The sequence below is a fragment of the Hyperolius riggenbachi genome, chromosome 3 (assembly GCF_040937935.1).
Source record: "Hyperolius riggenbachi isolate aHypRig1 chromosome 3, aHypRig1.pri, whole genome shotgun sequence".
NCBI classification, from domain to species: domain Eukaryota; kingdom Metazoa; phylum Chordata; class Amphibia; order Anura; family Hyperoliidae; genus Hyperolius; species Hyperolius riggenbachi.
In genome coordinates, this window is record NC_090648.1 from 120,842,656 (window position 1) to 120,857,583 (window position 14,928).

The window sequence follows — 14,928 nt, forward strand, 5'->3', positions numbered from 1 at the left end:
GGGGGAAACATCATTTTTCATGTTTGCTTTGCTCAGATGCAATTCAGTGGAGCAGTCTGTCCACTGCCTGTGCCAAGCGCTAGCAAGCACAATCTCTCTAAACATGCCTAGAATCGCTCTAAAAACCTTTTCAAAAAACGCTAGCGTTTGCGGATCTGCTAGCGGTTTTTGGTGTGCACCAGCCCTACCTGTGCCTATTCCGCTATCAACTTCTAACTCGGGCATGGGTAAACTTGGCCCTCCAGCTGTTACGGAACTACAAGTCCCACAATGCATTTGCCTTTGAGTCTTTAATGTGGCTGTCAGACTCCTGCAATGCATTGTGGGACTTGTAGTTCCGTAACAGCTGGAGGGCCAAGTTTGCCTATGCCTGCTCTAACCTGTAGTAGAAAAAAAGATATGCTGTACAGAACTGCGTTACGGAAGTAGATCTCTAGTTCAGGCATCAACTATTGCCACATTAGGACCAAGTGTCACTATAACAGCAGCAAAAATGTAACTGTAGCTATGCATAGCACCAATTAAGAATGTCAGAGCCATAATACTGAAAGCAGATAGTGATCATTTGATGCAACATTAGGGAGATTTACAAAGACAACCATACAGAAAGGAAGAAAAGCGAGTTATAAGCAGACACAGATCTCTTACATGCGTGCAGATCTTTCAATAGATTCTGCTTGCCAGGTTAAAAAGCACTTATTACAGTTCACGGATGTGCACCTAGATCAGTGATCTGCAAACTTGGCTCTCCAGCTGTTAAGTCCCACAATGCATTTGCCTTTATGAATCATGACTGTTTGTCAGACTACTGCAATGCATTGTGGGACTTGTAGTTCCTTCACAGCTGGCGAGCCAAGTTTGCAGATCCCTGACCTAGATGTAGAAGAACGATACGAATAATGAGTAATGATAAACTGTGAATTTCAGTCATTCAGGGACAGTCCTCACAAGCGGAGAATTGCCAAAGAGAAAACTGCAAATGCATTCAAAATCAGGACTGCAAGCAGCTTATTAATTTATAACTAGTAAGGAAAGTGCACATGTGAACTGGGACCTAATTCAATAATTAACAAGAGGAGCTAATTAATTTTAATGGTAGATGGGATGAGTGAGTGCTGAGCAGTTTGTATTCCCATCCCATGTGTGCTTTCATTTCTCGTTATCATTTTATGAGCTGCCTGCCATTCGCTTTCTTCACACAGTGCTTGGAAGGCATGCAGGAAAGATTGTCAGCTGTCATGTCTGAACCTGGCCGTTTCTAAAGCGGACCTCAACTCAGAACTTCCTCTCTGCTCTAGAAGATACGCAACAGCAGCATAATAACCTTTAAATGAAAAATTTCTTTGTTACAGCTTATACAAATCCTGCATTAAATATGCAGTGTCTACTTCCTGCTTTCATGGAAGCAGACCTATTAACATCCTGTGTTTACCAATTAGTTCTCTGCCGTGGCAGTCAGCTGACACAGCTGAGAGATCAAATTACAACTTGTGCTTGGGCACAAATGAAGGAGGGATTAGACAGATTACACTCTCTAAATACACACAAGGTGCATTTCTATAGGTTTTCTTTTTGCCCTTTGCAAGAATTCAGGTCCACTTTAAGGCTGCTTTCACAGTAAGACGTTACAGGCGCACGTTAGAGCAGCCTGTAACGCAGCCCACCGCACACCAATGAAAAATCAATGGGCTGTTCACAGTGCCCACGTTGCGTTACATTGTAACGCAGCAAGTTAAAAGAAAGTGCTGCATGCTGTGCGTTATACGCGGCTAAGCCGCGTTTGTTTGCACATGCTCAGTGATGTTGGAGGAGGTCGTCTCCCCTTCTCCTCCGCGGCCAGCCACATGGCTAATATTCACTGCACTGTGACGTGCAGTGTTTACTTCCTGGAGCGGCCGCTCTGTGCGGCGATTGGCTGGCGGGATCACGTGGTCTCCGCATCGCACAGCACAAAAAAGGCGCACCAAGAGCTGCATAACGCAGCTCTTGGTAACGTCGTCCTCCAGCACCACCAGGCGTTGCGTTAGGGATAAGTTATGCGACCTATAACGTCCCCTAAAATGCAACGTCCTGGTGGGAAAGAAGCCTAAAGGGAACCAGTATAATCGGTCAGCTTGGTAAAGGGGCCACACATCTAAAAAGTGAGTAAAAGATTGCAGCCTTCACCTAGGTTAGATCGAAACAAAGTGTGGCTTGTGGAAAAGTTAAGAAATTAGCAGTTGTGTGATTTCAGTATTATGCAGGCTCCCAGAGGGAAAATGTATTTTACAAACCAAAGCTGACCTGTCTTGATGCTCATACAACTGCCGTCACACAACCACTAAATCATAAACCACCCAGCAACCCTCACTATGATCTGATAGGACCCAGGTGGTGGTTACAAATCCTAACCATTTAATGGCAGACAATTTTTCATGAAAGTACACCTGAACTGAGAGGGCTATGTAGCCTGCCTAATATTTATTTTCCTTTTAAACTAGTTTCCTGGCTGTCTTGCTAATCCGCTGCCTCTAATTAGTTTAGCCATAGGCCCTAAAAAAGCCTGCAGATCAGGTCCTCTGACTGGATTAGCTGCATGCTTGTTTCAGGTGTGTGAATAACACTGCGGCAGCCAAAGAGATCAGCAGGACAGCCAGGCAACTGGTATTGTGTAAAAGGAAATTAATATGGCTGCCTCCATATCCCTCCCAGTTCAGGTGTCCTTTTTAAATTACCAGGATCACAAATAAATTGTAAAATACATGTACACATATGTACAAGATGTGCATTTGACCTACAGTAAAATGCACTGTAAATTGCTTTTTTCCTGTGTAAGTACCACTTACGACTTGATATTATGTCTCTGAACCTCTTACTGACACATTTATGGCTGGAACATTTGCTCATGAAGGATTCTGTTTTTTTTTTTTTTTTTTATTTCAAAAGCACTTATTGGAAAAATCTGTACAAAGATACTAACCAACTTGCCTATCTTTGAGCCATTAGTCTGGCAGTTGGATCCTGCTTCTGCCGGTTTTTCAAGGAGTGCTTTTCAAAATTAAAATGAACCCTAAAAATCCCCCATGAGTAGATGACTAGTCTAAAACCTTTATTTAGTAAGAGGTTGAGCACAAGATTAATAATACGGATTGTAAGTGACGGTTACATAGGGAAAAGGTAATAGTTTTTGTGATAGCGGTCCTTTGAAGCAGTCCAGGTTTGCTGGATCACTTTGATATTCTCTTTGGAGATACGGTAGTAAATCAAGCTCTTTGCCAATTCCTTTGGAGCTCTGATATTCAGGCTTCAGCTCTTAAAGTCAAGCCGTGTTTCATGCCTTCCGGTTGATTCTCTGCTATGATGGTCGCCCTCACAGACCAGTAATGAGGTAGGGAGGAAGCCGACCCAAATGCTACGTCAAGAGATGAGAAAAACTCCAACACTCCTGAAATAAATCTCATCTCTAGCTGCATGATTTTTAGCTCTCTATCCACTATAGCAGATTTAAAGTGACACTCGTGTACTCCCACATTATTGGCTGAATGCATTTTTTGACAGAATACATTTCGTTAGTTTTGTTTAAAAAAAAAAAAAAAAAAAAAAAACACTGCAATTTCCTAGCTACAAATGTTAAAGGTAACCCGAGGTTAAAGTGATAGGGAGGCTGCCATATTTCCTTAGCAATACCAGTTGCCTGTCCATCCCCCTGATTCTGTGTCTAATACTTTTAGCCTAAAGGCTCATACACACGTCTGATCAAAGGCAACGACTGGTCCGTCGTCACCTCCCGCTGGGCGGGTTTTCAGCAGACAGTACAGCGTGTGTGCAGTCTGTCAGTGGACTGATCAGGCTGTTTATGAAACAGCCTTATCAGTCCATTGACAGGCTGCACACGCTGTACCATCTGCTGAAAACCCGCCCAGCGGGAGGTGACGACGGACCAGTCGTTGCTTTAGATCGTGTGTGTGTGTGTGTGTGTGTGTGTGTGTGTGTGTGTGTGTGTGTGTGTGTGTGTGTGTGTGTGTGTGTGTGTGTGTGTGTGTGTGTGTGTGTGTGTGTGTGTGTGTGTGTGTGTGTGTGTGTGTGTGTGTCTGTCTTTAGTCCCTGAACAAGCATGCAGACACTTCTGATGCCAGAAGATCAGCAGGACTGTCAGGCAACTGGTATTGTTTACAAGGAGATAATTATGGCAGCCTCCATATCACCCTCACCTCGAGTTCACTTTAAAGTCTACTGTGAAAGGCTTATGTACTCTTGTAACTTTATCCGCTATAAATACTGACCCGGATTCCTCCATTTTATTATCAGTTATGCTAGGAAAAGACTTTGCAGAGTGCTCACAAATTAGGAACAAAAATATACATATTTCTAAGTGTCATGGTCCCACATTATTTATTAGCAAATGGTTAAAACTCAAGAATGACACTTGGAGCTGATTTATCAAGACCATTGGAAAGATTGCTGGAGACAAATTGGTGGAGTTGATGAAAACTAATCAATCAGAATTAATATTATTATTTTTGAACTTTTAGGGTTGGAACCCACTTGAGCACTTTTTTAGTGTTTTTTTTCAGCTCCGACAATAGCAGGCACTTAAACAAAACAAAAAAAAACCTGCTCTGCTAACGTAAGTCTATGGTGTTGAGCCTGGTAGAGCGATCGCGATTAGCACTAATCGAAATCGCAGGACATGCATCATTTTGTGAGCATTTGGGTCCGATACAATATCTATATCGTCTGAAAATGCACCTCAAATCTCCACAAAATACTTACACAAAGCGCTGGCGATCTGTAGTGGGCCCCTGGCCTTATACTTAGAACCTGATTGGTTGGTTCCTCTGTTAACTTGTATCATTAGTAGAGAAGTTTATGTTGGACTTGTCTTGATAAATCAGCCCTATTGAATTTAGAAGGGGAGGGAATGTAGCCCACCCTGAGTAAGCAAAGAAGTAATGATGACCCTTCAAAGTGTACTGTGAGGTTCACAGGAGGCGGCTGTCAAGTAATTCCAGATTGCTGATGTATATGTGGCTGAATGCTGGTGCTGTTTATCTTACAGTAGGGCCACACATGTCAGATTTGCTTTGTACAAACATCCCATTTATTCTCAATTGAGCTAAAGAAGATTTCTATCACATTAAAGTGTCCCTTATTGCACTTTATTTTTCATCCCTTTTATGCCTTTTACTTCAGCGTGGCTCTGTGTTACAAGGGGTTCCCCCATTAACTTATCATGACTGGGATAGCGCCACGCTTCATCGGTGAATCGCAGCGCATGTATGGAAACATCAGACAGCGCAGTCTATGCACTCTGATGTCCCTGCATTCGCCTTTCCAAAAGTGCTGCTAAAATCGCATTAATGGAAACGATCCCTAAAGCTACATACAGATGGCAAATTTTTCTCTGGCATTTAGGCCCCGTTCACACTCGGAATTGTGATTTTGCCTTACGATGGTCAGCGATTTAGCCGTGATTGCGTTTTGCGGTTCTCATTCAGCAAATGAGAATCACAACGCAATCGCCCAGAGCAAGCTTGTGATTGGCAGAAATCACAATTATGCTGCAGTCGCCAAAGCAGGGGCGTAACTAGGCCCCACCGGGCTCCCCTGCAGAATTTCAGAGCGGGCCCCCCCGCTTGGGGCCCGCTCGTGGCCGTTTTGTGGGGGCTGGAGGGGTGGCAGCATGAGGGGAAAGCCTTGGCCACAGTCGGCGGGGAAATTGTCATCTTCCCCCCTCTCCCTCACCTCGGGGCTCTCTGGAAATGACGTCAGCCGCTAGAGCGAGAAGTCTGCGATGGAACGCACGGAAGAAGGTATGTATCTGCCCGCCGCTGCCCACACACTGTAACTAGCTGGAGGGGAGAGCCCAGAGGGGGGGGGGGGGGGGGACTTTCCCTCTCCCCGACGACTGTTGCCAAGGCGGGCGCAGGGGCTGCAGGGCCTATTGTTACGCCACAGCGCCAAAGTGTGATATAGGATAGGATTTCATGTGCTGCAGCGCTTTGCCAATTGCCGGTGATCAAAAAAACACAAGCAGAAAGCACCCAAGTGTGAATGAGGTCGAAAGATATACTTCTGGGCGGAGGTTTAATAATGAGCGTCATGTAGACTTCCTACCTGGCTCCCAGCAATTCTGGTGGCTCTACTTTACTGAATATAACTTAATGAATAAAATAACTTATTTTGTACAATGCTCCTTTATAAATTATTTAGCCAATGTTTGCCCATTGCAAAATCTCCTCTCACCCGGATTTACACTCTTTAATTTATCACAGAGGTGGTGCTTCACTGTGGAATGTTATGTTTTGTTGTTTTACTCTGAAGTAGGAACAAACACCTGGTCTTCCAGAGTGCTTTGTGGCAGAATGCTGTGAGGCATCCTAGCCTAGGCTAAACATCGCTTGGAGGGCGGGGTTACATGCCAATATACAGCAACATATACTGTAGAGATAGGAAGGGCTTCTGATGCTGAAACCAGGATAAACACCGTAAAAATGGGTATGCTGCATAATGTAGTGGTTAAGGGCTCTGCCTTTGACGTGGGTGGCTAGGGTCCGTACCTATTCAGTAAGACTTCCTAACACCGCAGGGTGGTGCTTTGAGTGCGCTTAATGGCTGCCGCTCTTGAGCGCTTAAAGTCCAAAAGCGCTATATAAATGTTAGGAACTGTACTGATATATAGTAATAATCCTATCTTCTCGTCCCTTATTGTATCTGATGACAATCCTAAAGTGTGCACAGTATGTTGGCTTAATTTTCTGGCGGTAGTCGGGCGGTTCTGGACTATTTGCTGTCTGAAGCAAAGCCTTTTCTGCCTTCCCCAAACTGCACATGTGCAGAAGGGTCTTGCCCAAATGGTAAAGTGAGAAGCTGACACGCATGGGGCAGGAAAGCAATCACAGGCATCAGACCCTGTTACACCGCCTGGCTCGCTCAGCGGCGCACACATACTCATCCCCTCCTCTGCTGCATCGTTCTGTGCCAGTATCTTAGTGGCCACAGGTCTAACCCCCCCCCCCCCCCCCCCCCGGCAGGTGGTATGAGAGGCAGCCACATGTCCACTTACAGTTTTAGCATGTTGCCACCCCAGGAAGAAGCGCGTCGGAATCATGTGATTCAAGGTGCTTTATTCAAGATCTGCCCCTGGCGTTAGTCTGCATGCTTACTGAAAAAAGGATCTCAGAACCATTCAGAAGTTTGGCTGCTGCTTACTTCTGGAGGACAGGAAAAGTAAAATCTGTGTCAGGTCTGGAACCCACTAGAGAGCACAAAACACTATCGCAGGCGCTAGTGATTGGTGATAGCGTTTTTGGGAGCGATTTCTTTGCTCCTATACAATTCATTACAGTGGAAATGTTCCCAAAATGCTGCATTTCCTGCGATTGCAATCGCTCTAGTGGAATCTGTCCCATCCATTTACATTGGCAGAGCATTTAGGGAAATCGCTAGCAATTGAAAGCACTCCCTAAACGCTAAAAAAACAACCACCCTCTAGTGGGTTTTTTCCTGGCCTCATTCAGTTTGGAATACCCAGACCGATGACACAATCGCCTTATATCAGATGCAAATATCACTCTGAGCTTGTTACAGTACATGTGAGCCTCATCTTATGTTTTTTGTTCTGCAGAATTTAAAGTTACAAGGAGTGGAAGATTTGTCTGATGTGTTAATAATGCAAGGAGACTGACCGAAGCAGAAGAATGTCCGGCGTGATCGCATCATCGCACAAACATTAAGGAAATGTGATCAGACGTTTTATTCTCCTGTCAGTGTCTGCACTAGAGGAGAATATGAATTTGTAAATAATGTATTTATGTGACATTTTACATTTTTATTCTCTACACACACACATATATGTACGTAATAGAAAACAGAGAAATAAAAAGATTGTCAGTTAAAATCCAGTGTTTCAAGTTTTTGATGAAAGCAAAGACACCTTAGGGGGGGTTATGTGAGTGTTATTGTCAATTCCTCTTCACCGGTGGATGTCAGGAGGGAGAGAACCAAGAAAACCGTTTATCGTGATCTTTATACAGATGCTTTCCCGTGTCTGTGATCTGATGCTGTCTGAAGGCCATCTCACTGTCCAGCTTCTAGAAGAAATGACATATAGCCAGTTAGCATTGCATCTTTATTTAGTGCTGACACTTGTACACTAAACTGAAATAAAAAATTGGGATGATGGCATAATATTGCCCGTTTAACCACTGGATGACTGAGGGTTTTTTCCCCTTGTGGACCAGAGCAATTTTCATCTGTCAGCACTCCTCCCTTTCTTTCGCCAATAACTTAATTACTACTAATCACAGCAAAATTATCTATATCTTATTTTTTCTCGCCACCAATTAGGCTTTCTTTGGGAGGTACGGTATGCCAAGGATTATTTTATCCTAAATGCATTTTAACATGAACGATAAGAAAAAAATTGAAAAAATGCATTTTTCAGTTTTTGGCCATTATGGTGTTAAAATAAAACGTTCTACTGTGGATAAAAGCCACAAATTTTATTTGCCCGTTTATCCTGGTTATTGTAACGTTTTAAAAATGTCCCTAGTACAATGTATGGCGCCAATATTTTATTTGGAAATGTGCATTTTTCAGTTTTGCGTTCATCACCAATTACAAGCACCTAAATTAAAAATTAATAGTAATATACCACCGCCTTGACAAATTTTAAAGTTCAGTCCCTAAGGTAACTACTTACATATTTTTTTTATGTACATTCCCCCCCCCCCCCCCCCCCCATATATAAAAAAATGTGGGTAGTGTGGGAGGGAAATAGTTAATTATAAGTCAGTTTGGGGATTTTTATTAAATAAAAGTTTTTGGTGTAATATACTATTTGGCCACAAGATGTCCTCAGTCATTATTTCCGATTCACTTACGTAAGCAGGTGAATCGGAAGTAATGCATAGCAGTGTAACAGGAAGATACAATGAATGCTGGCGTCTCGTAGACGCCAATATTCATTGAATCGGGGACTTAGATTTATGAATGGGAACGCCGCTGCAGACTTGCATTCATGGCCCTGGTGCATCCTGTACATTTTGCAGGGCCGTGAATGTACTGCACGGCGTGCAACAAGTAGTTAACTCTCTAGTAAGACCACATCTGGAATATGGAATTTAGTTCTGGGCAACACATTACAAGAAAGATATTGCAGTTTTAGAGCAGGTGCAGAGACTAGCAACAAAATTGATACGTGGGATGGGAAGGTCTCACCAAGAAAGGTTAGGTAAACTGGGCTTACTTAGGCCACATACACACATCAGACCATAGTCTTTTGAAAATGAAAGATCACAGACCAATCTTACCACCCTTCATGTAGTATGAGAGCCATACTTTACACAGTCTTTTCTATGGAGCTGAACTCCACATCAGAAAAAAATCTTTGCAAGATGCTTCACACACAGATGCTGTACAGACACAAAAGATCAGTATCTGCAAAAGATCTGTTCCTGCCAAAAATCCATTCCTGCAAATTGCAATGATAGTCTATGAGATCTGCAGATCATCATACACACATGATTTAACTGACATTCATCTGCAGATCAGATCCACCAGGATGGATTTTCAGATCTGCGGATGATTGCTTGATCTGCAGATGAATGTCAGTTCAATCATGTGTGTATGATGATATGCAGATCTCATAGACTATCATTGCAATTTGCAGGAATGGATTTTTGGCAGGAACAGATCTTTTGCAGATACTGATCTTTTGTGTCTGTACAGCATCTGTGTGTGCAGCATCTTGCAAAGATTTTTTTCTGATGTGGAGTTCAGCTCCATAGAAAAGACTGTGTAGAGTATGGCTCTCATACTACATGAAGGGTGGTAAGATTGGTCTGTGATCTTTCATTTTCCAAAGACTATAGCCTCAATTCACGGAGCTTTATCAAACACTTTATCAAACGTTTGATAATTTACCTCATGGGTAAAATCTAATTTTGAATTCACTAAGGTGTTATAGATTTATTGATCATTTCATCGATAAAACATTTGATAAATCTATAACACCTTAGTGAATTCAAAATGAGATTTTACCCATGAGGAAAATTATCAAACGTTTGATAAAGTGTTTGATAAAGCTCTGTGAATTGAGGCCATATCTGCGTTTAAGTTTTTTTTTTTTATGTTTTCCTTGCGTTGAAAGACATCCATGGCTATAATTACTGTAATTCCCGGTCGTGTTGATCCAGAGATTTTATCTGATTGCCATCTGGAGTTGGGGAAGGATTTTTTTTTTCCCCTCTTGGTGTGCAGGCTAGTGCTGTACCTCATTTTCTGCCTGAACCAGTATGTTGATTAGTACATAGGAGGAAATGGAGCCCTTGGAGGAAAGCACCACAAACAGTGACTATCCAGGCGCCGTATAGTGTCAAGCCTGGAAATTGCACTCTGTCACTGCAAGGTGAGAGTATAAAGTAACCACGTAGCATCGTGATGCAGCTACCTGCTCAAGGTTTTTAAAATTCAAAGTTTTGGTGAGACCAAAGCAAAGTAATGTCTTCGTTTTGTGTCGCCAGTCTTTACTTTGTCTAAGTGCCACCTGGCCTAGTAAAAACTACCATACATAATATATACCTATGCTGCCAGCCACCACTATTGATGCGGGCTCCCAAATTTCTCCTCTGGAACTCATAGAAAATACACTGTAGGGAAAGTAATATGCAGAAAATGCACTGCAGAGAGAAGAGTATTGGTATGTGGAAAATCCCACTGCAGGGAAAGGGAATACGTGTAAAACACATAGTAGAAAGACAGCACAGGCATACCTCCCACATTTTTCAGATAAGAAAGAGACACTTTAAAGAGGAGCTGTTAGGTATAAGGTCTCAGAGAAAATAAACACATATATCAGTAGCTAAAGATTGGCTGTACTTACATTACATATGCATTTCACTGTCCACGTTTGGATTTCACAGAATTTGTATATAGTATATGCAGAGATAGATGCTCATGGCAGGCTCCATGTTTTTCTGTCAAATGTGTCGTCATGTCCTGCCTGCTTCCTGATCACAGATAAGCTCCTACTTGAACAACACAGTGTGCAGTGAATATTAATGAGCCATGTGGCTAGGAACAATAGCTGACTCCTGCAGTGTACTCTGCCCCAGAGATTTATCAGTGCTACGCGCTGGACTGAGTTACAAGCTGCTGAAACGTCTCATTAGCAGCCGAGGGGAGGGTCCCAGAATGCTTTGCAGTATAGTATGCGGCTTGCGTCCTCTTAGGTCTAACAGCTTTTCTGATAAGAACACATCAAAGGTAAAAGAGATTTTTATCTTCAATAATGCCTTTATGGCTTCCTTCTAAACTGTTTAACACAGGAGAATAGAGGTTTAAATTAGCTTCTGCAGCCTGACAGTTACTCTTTAACGAGTTACGCATCACAGGCCAAGTGTCCTGGTGATAAAGGCACCTCCCCAACAGCAGCAATGGAGCTCCAGTGGCGTAATTGGTTAGCGCGCAGTACTTATAAGACAGTATCTGTTGAGCAATGCTGAGGTTGTGAGTTCGAGCCTCACCTGGAGCAGAGATAGTTGCCCTTTTGCTTCCTTTAATCACCTTTCTCCTATGACCCAAAACATTCAAGCCAAAGGGTGCCTGCCACACCTCTAACCACACCCCTCGCCATGTAGATCACAAATAATTTTGAATCAAAATGGCCTCAATTCACTAAGCTTTATCGAACGTTTGATAATTTACCTCATGAGTAAAATCTAGTTTTTAATTCACTTAGATTAAATGAACATTTTATCGATTAAAACATGATAAATCTATAACACCTTAGTGAATTCAAAATTAGAATTTACTCATGAGGTAAATAATCAAATGTTCAATAAAGTATTTGATAAAGCTTAGTGAGTTGAAGCCAATGTGTTGTTTTATCATTCAGACCACACTGGCCCTCTCTACCATCAGTAGTTTCCTTAATTTTAACTTCTAAAAATAAGAAATATATCAATTTAATTGATGGTAATAACGTTTAAAGTCCATTATGTATTTTTTTTTCTCCTGAAAAATGTGTTTATTTACACAGATCTGTACATGAGTTTTTAGAGAGGGACACATGGGGAAGAAAGAGTAATGGGGGGGGGGGGGATTTGATTCCCAAAGAGAGACTGTCCCTCTGAAAGATGGACAGTTGGGAGCTATGAGCAAGGGTGCTCAGCTCCCCAGGGGAAACAGAGCCTTAGACTCTGCAAACTTTAGGCTAGGTTCACAGTGACATGCGTTAGGCCAGAAACCTACTAGGAGCAATTTTCTGAGCGATTTGAAAACTTGCTAATGTAGTGCAATGGGTGTGATCTCACTTGAGCAATTTGATTTTATAAAAATCCCTCATAGCATTGCATTAGCAAGAGCTTTTTTAAATCACCAGCAATTAGAAATAACTCCCAATGGGTTTTGGCCTGACTGAACTGCAATGGAGACTGGACATAGACTTTCACAAAACCTGCAGGCTATGAGTTAGAATAACGCAATCCGTTACATTGCAGTACTGTACTGTGATCAGGCCCATAGAATTACATGGGCAGTGAGCTGATATGCAAAATTATTCTGCAACAAAGCTGTAAACTAGCCCTTATACGTTTATTTATCCTTCTGTGCCTGTGTTCAGATCATCATGCAGTTCCTGCTCAAGACTTCTATTCTTTCTCCCTGTTCAGTAAGTTGGTAGCTTCACGTTGGCAGTCTTATATCTGCTTTATTTCCCTAGTCATAAGATACTATTTACAGGGTTTCTTGTGAGGTGGAGTAGTCGTGTTTGTTGCTTATACAGTATCAACCAATCATATTGTTTGTTTCATTTGCAAATCAGCACTGTGAAATTTAGAGCTAGAAGGAGAACTTTTTTAGAGGACGCAGTCAGTTTCACATTCGTTGGGGAAGGCAAATGCATAGCACAGGGCCACAACTTCCTATTTCCCTGTCAGATTGAACACATGAATTAGAAAATAAACAGACCATAAATAAGAAAAAATGCACACAAGCTCTTATCACACATAATGCATTCAACTTAAACACATTTTTGAAAGCAGTTTATTTAAAGGGAACCTGAAGTGAAAGGGACAAGGAGGCTGCCATATTTATTTTTAAACAATACACATTGCCTGGCAGTCCTGATCCTCTGCCTCAAATACATTTAGCCATAAACCCTGAACAAGCATGCAAATCAAGTGCTCTGACTGGATTAGATGCATGCTTGTTTCATTTGTGCGGTTTCAGACTCTATTGCAGCCAAAGAGATCAGCAGAACTGTCTGGCAACACAGATTGTTTAGAAGGAAATAAACATGGCAGCCACCATATCCCTCTCACTTCAGTTACCTTTAAAGGAACTACATACAAGGAAGCATATGTTCCATTTCACTACATATCCATCTACTTAACCATAGCTCCTCTAACTCTTCTCTCTGTAGAAGCTGCAGAACAGTTACTTCTAACTAACCACACAGCTGGAGGAGGATTCCTAGACATCAGAGAAATGCACTTCCAGGAACCAAATCACATGCATAAGGGAAATCTAAAACAAGTTATAGTCTAGGTACTCCAAAAGTTTAACACCTGGAGAATGTCCCTCTTAATGTCGCATGCTAACCTGTCACTGGGATAGAATTTTCAATCTACATCACCTACTGTATACTGGGCTTTCAAAAGGCTAGCAGACAGGGCGAGGCAGAGGCAAGAGAGGCCCTAGCCTCAGGGCGCAGTGTAGGATGGGGTGCACAACTCACTCAGCTATTCTTCCTCTATTGTGTTTGAAACAGAGATAAATAAGAAAGGGGGATACATGGCAGTGCCTGCAAGCCAGATAACTAGAGATTATTGTGTTTGGGGGGGGGGGGGGAGACACCCCCCCCTCTTTGGTGTCTCAGCCTTGGGTGCTGGAGGACCTTGTCCCGGTTCTGCTAGCAGGAGTAGAAATACCTCTTTGCTAAGCCGCAGTCGCTCCCGCCACTGGTCAGACTCCATTGTGTGCTCCGCCTCCAGTCGTTGTAGCTTCTTTGTTTCCTGCTCTTGCAATGTCCTTAATTTTTCTTCCTGTTTGTGACACAAGCAGTCATTAAAAGAGTGACGTATTTGTTTTATCACACTAGTATTACAACCTTTATTAATACAGACAGTCCCCTACTTACAAACGACTTGAATTAAGTTTCATAGATAGTCTTCATGAAAAAAAAAAATACATTACTGCTTTTATTACATCTTTTTTATATTACAGTATTGTATAAACTGTTATAAGTAGTTTAAGATGCATTAAAAACAGCCAAAAGTAATTTATCCATGTTTCACTATGTTTAACATGACTTGACTTACAAGCAAATTCAATTTACAATTTCCCGGAACGGAACCTGTTTGTAAGTAGGCGACTGCCTGTACTTTTAAAGCATAACTGAAGTGAGAGTGATATGGAGGCTGCCATATTTATTTCCTTTTAAATAATACCAGTTGCCTGGCAGCCCTGCTGCGCTATTTGGCTGCAGTAGTGTCTGAATCGCATCAAACAAGCATGCAACTAATCTTGTCAGATCTGACGATGTCAAACACCTGATCTGCTGCATGCTTGTTCAGGGCCTATGGCTGAAAGTATTAGAGGCAGAGGACCAGCAGGGCTGCCAGGCAACTGGTATTGCTTAAAAGGAAATAAATATGGCAGCCTCCTTATCCCTCTCACTTCAGTTGTCCTTTAACTTCACTGGTGCTATATATGGAGGACATGCAAGCATTTTGGAGTGTGGCCCATTGTTCAAGCAAACCTGAAGTGAAAAAAAACCTTATGATATAATGAATTGTATGTGTGGTACGGATAAAGAACATTAGTAGCAAATAAGTCTCCTTTTTATTTTCAGTTATACAGTATAGCTTTTTTTTATTATAACATTGAATCATTCTGTCACAGTTGTGGTTTCAACAGCAGAATCTGTCTTTTAAATTATAAAAA

The 14,928-nt window shown here is 42.1% G+C and overlaps 2 protein-coding genes and 1 non-coding gene across 4 annotated transcripts in view; 2 read left to right on the top strand and 1 right to left on the bottom strand.

Annotated features, from left to right (window-relative positions):
- NCAPH (non-SMC condensin I complex subunit H) overlaps positions 1-7,868 on the top strand; it is a 62,948-nt gene extending 55,080 nt beyond the window's left edge. For both annotated transcript variants that reach the window (XM_068274850.1, XM_068274849.1), the window contains exon 18: positions 7,607-7,868. In XM_068274850.1, the coding sequence (XP_068130951.1) occupies positions 7,607-7,666 (60 nt within the window). In that variant the 3' untranslated portion in view covers positions 7,667-7,868. The remainder of the gene's footprint in view (positions 1-7,606) is intronic.
- LOC137562974 (STE20-like serine/threonine-protein kinase) overlaps positions 7,045-14,928 on the bottom strand; it is a 104,304-nt gene continuing 96,420 nt past the window's right edge. Inside the window, exons 17-18 of the mRNA XM_068274848.1 lie at positions 13,914-14,027; positions 7,045-8,072 (exon numbers count right to left, since the gene is read on the bottom strand). Coding sequence (XP_068130949.1) covers positions 7,968-8,072; positions 13,914-14,027 — 219 coding nt within the window. The 3' untranslated portion in view covers positions 7,045-7,967. The remainder of the gene's footprint in view (positions 8,073-13,913; positions 14,028-14,928) is intronic.
- On the top strand, positions 11,423-11,515 carry TRNAI-UAU (transfer RNA isoleucine (anticodon UAU)). Its single transcript is given in 2 exon segments — positions 11,423-11,460; positions 11,480-11,515. It is a non-coding gene; the product is annotated as a tRNA-Ile (tRNA).